The sequence below is a fragment of the Pterocles gutturalis genome, unplaced genomic scaffold (genome assembly GCF_000699245.1).
Source record: "Pterocles gutturalis isolate BGI_N339 unplaced genomic scaffold, ASM69924v1 scaffold6833, whole genome shotgun sequence".
Taxonomy (NCBI): Eukaryota; Metazoa; Chordata; class Aves; order Pterocliformes; family Pteroclidae; genus Pterocles; species Pterocles gutturalis.
Genome location: NW_010122872.1, coordinates 3,266 through 5,927, shown reverse-complemented (window position 1 = coordinate 5,927; position 2,662 = coordinate 3,266). Strand labels below are relative to the sequence as shown.

Here is a 2,662-nt window from a genome sequence, read left to right as displayed (position 1 = left end):
GTTTCTCTGTAAAGCTGGGTCGCGCTCTTGCCTCTCTCTGATGCCTTCACCGGGTAGTTGAGGATGTTGGGGTTTTTCTCCACCTCCTCAGCTTTTATCCGAGTGCCGTTCAAAAAATACCAGGTGTTGTTGTCCGTCTCAAAGAAGGGGTTTAGCTTCAGTTTAAACTGCTTAATGAATTCACGGACCAGCCTAGAGAAGAGGACATGATGTGGGGACGAGTGCTTGTGACCAACCAAACCTCCAACCCCTGCTGCCAGAACGCGAGAAGCACCACAGGACATTTTCCCGTGGATGATGATGTAGCCACCCATTCTTTTGGCTCACGAGTGGAGATTGTGGCGATTACTCTCCCACAGCCTCTTCCCAGAGCATTTGGGTTCATGGTTTGAGCCCTGGTTGACTCCATCCTCTTGGAGAGCCTTCGTTGGATGCCCTCTCCACCAGACCCAATGGAAATTCATCCGTCTTCTGATCTTATGACTCCCAAAATAGGGGTCTGGCCATGCACGGGTACGATACTGAGATAAAAGGTCTTCTTTCATTCTCCCAACCCAATGGCCATGGCCATAAAGAAGTCGCCATCTTACCTGTGCTTGCTCGGCAGGCGCATGGCTCCCAGCTCCGCGGACCAGCCCTCTCGTCCTGATCCTCCCACCGACCTGATTGCTCCTTTCCAAAATGGTAACCTAAAAAAACCCAGGCCTTTGAAACCTTCTTTGAAACTCAAGGGTTTGAATTTCACCTATAGCACCTTGGGACGGTTAACGCAGTTTTGAGACCCCTGGGCTACCTGCCACTTCCCAGGGCTGGACTCGAGGGCTCATGAGTCTCTTGCTGGTTGATCCACAGCAACGAACGTCACCGTTGCGCTGCGAGTTGCACCAAGTTGGAGAATCATAGATGTTGAGGCTGGAGGTGCCTCTGGAGGGGTCTACTCCAACCTCCCGCTCCCAGCAGAGCCGCCTCCGAGGCTGTCCCAGGCTCTGTTGATCTCAGAAACCCATAGGGACAGAGAAGGATGACCATGTCTTTTCATTTTTTTTCTCTTTCCTTTCATTTCAGGAACATCTGAACCACTTGTATTGCAACAGCTTCCCCTTCTCCCCTCCCATCCATCCCTGCAGTTTGGAAAATCATCCGCTGAAATTCCCGAAGCTCAATCACTTTTCCTTCCTTCTCCCACCCTTGAGTTTCCTTCTCCCCCTCCACGACGGAAAATCCTTCGTGTCAGAAACCGAGACCCAATGGTTCTCACCCAACTCCTTACCGTGTGGCCGGCGTCTCGGAGCAGCTTTGCCGCCGTCAGCCCGCTTATTCCTGCGCCGACGATGACGATGTTTGCTGGGTGAGTTGCAGGTTTCAGCCCGTCTCTGACAATCTTCAGCAGCTCTTCATAGTCTTTGTCGTGAAAGCACTCTTCAGGGAAACCTGGAGATCTCTGTGCACTTAGGAGACCTACGAGCAGGAGTATTTGGAAGAGGACTAAGGAGAGAAGAAGAGAAGAAAATGATGCAACGAAGGCACAGTCACCACGCAAGTTCCTTCCTGGCAGACCGGGAGGGAGTTGACACCATGCAATCATCTCCAAGGATATTGGTGTCCAAACCCCGGTGAGGAACATCCATCAAATCTGTCTTCCAGCTCTTGGAAATACCTGATGGATCTCCATCTTCCGTCAGACCTTCTCAGAGCAACCTGGTCTACTGGAAGATGTCCCTGCCCATGGTTGGAACTCAACGATCTTGAAGGTTCCTTCCATGGTTGGAACTCAACAATCTTGAAGGTTCCTTCCATGGTTGGAACTCAGCGATCTTGAAGGTTCCTTCCACCCCAACCCATGCTACGATGGTTCTTACGGAGAAACCACAAACCTGAGGCGAGGTGGTGGCCTCCAGGAAGGTCCCTGAATCATTCTGAGCCCACGTTTCCATCTCTAGGGACATCCCACCACCCAAAATCTCAAGGGAGATCTCCCACTGCCCGCCGTGCTGCAAAGTCAAGCTCCAAGTGATCATGTAATACCTTGTCTGAAGAAAAAGGAGGTTTGTGGTGACACCGTCGGGAGACGACACAAAAGGCAGATGTTCCACCAGATGGGAAAAAAACCCAAAATAACCCAAATAACCCAAACCCACCCCCAGGAACTGAAGCCGAAAGAAAACAAGAGAGGTCAAGAGTCAGGGGAGAGTCACTCACCGATCCTGGCCATGGCTCAAGTAGGCAGGCAAGTCCTCTGCTGAGACGTGCTCTCATTTTATACCCTGGCTTAAAAAAAAAAAAAAAAAAATTGCTGTGGTAGGTGAAAAACTTATGCCAATCACCACAACCCTGGGTTAGGGCAAAGCGTCATTTGTCGTAAGGAGGGGAAAAATAGATTGAGCGTGTCGTCAGCTCTTCTCTGGGCAGTTTTTTCTCTTTTCTGATTGGTGTTATTAACTTTGGAGATTGTCCATCAGTCCACGGCATGTTTGAGAAAGTGGTTTGATTATTGGAATAAAATAGGTGTGACCTCACCCTTCTCCATCAACGGCAGAGATCTTCCCAGCTGTGAAATAAGAAGATTTGTTTTATTTCCTTGTATTGCACAAAGTGGCACTTGTGCAAACCCATCTAAATCCCACGGGATTCATTCTGCATCTCTGAGCACCCAAAATGCCCA

The 2,662-nt window shown here is 50.0% G+C and overlaps 1 protein-coding gene across 1 annotated transcript in view; it reads right to left on the bottom strand.

Moving 5' to 3' along the window:
* The window catches only part of LOC104464838 (L-amino-acid oxidase-like), a 4,201-nt gene extending 1,989 nt beyond the window's left edge, over positions 1 to 2,212 (bottom strand). The window contains 5 exon segments of the mRNA XM_010077677.1: positions 2 to 192; positions 591 to 641; positions 643 to 689; positions 1,271 to 1,548; positions 2,200 to 2,212. Of these exon segments, the coding sequence (XP_010075979.1) occupies positions 2 to 192; positions 591 to 641; positions 643 to 689; positions 1,271 to 1,548; positions 2,200 to 2,212 (580 nt within the window).
* Between the last annotated feature and the right edge of the window lie 450 nt (positions 2,213 to 2,662).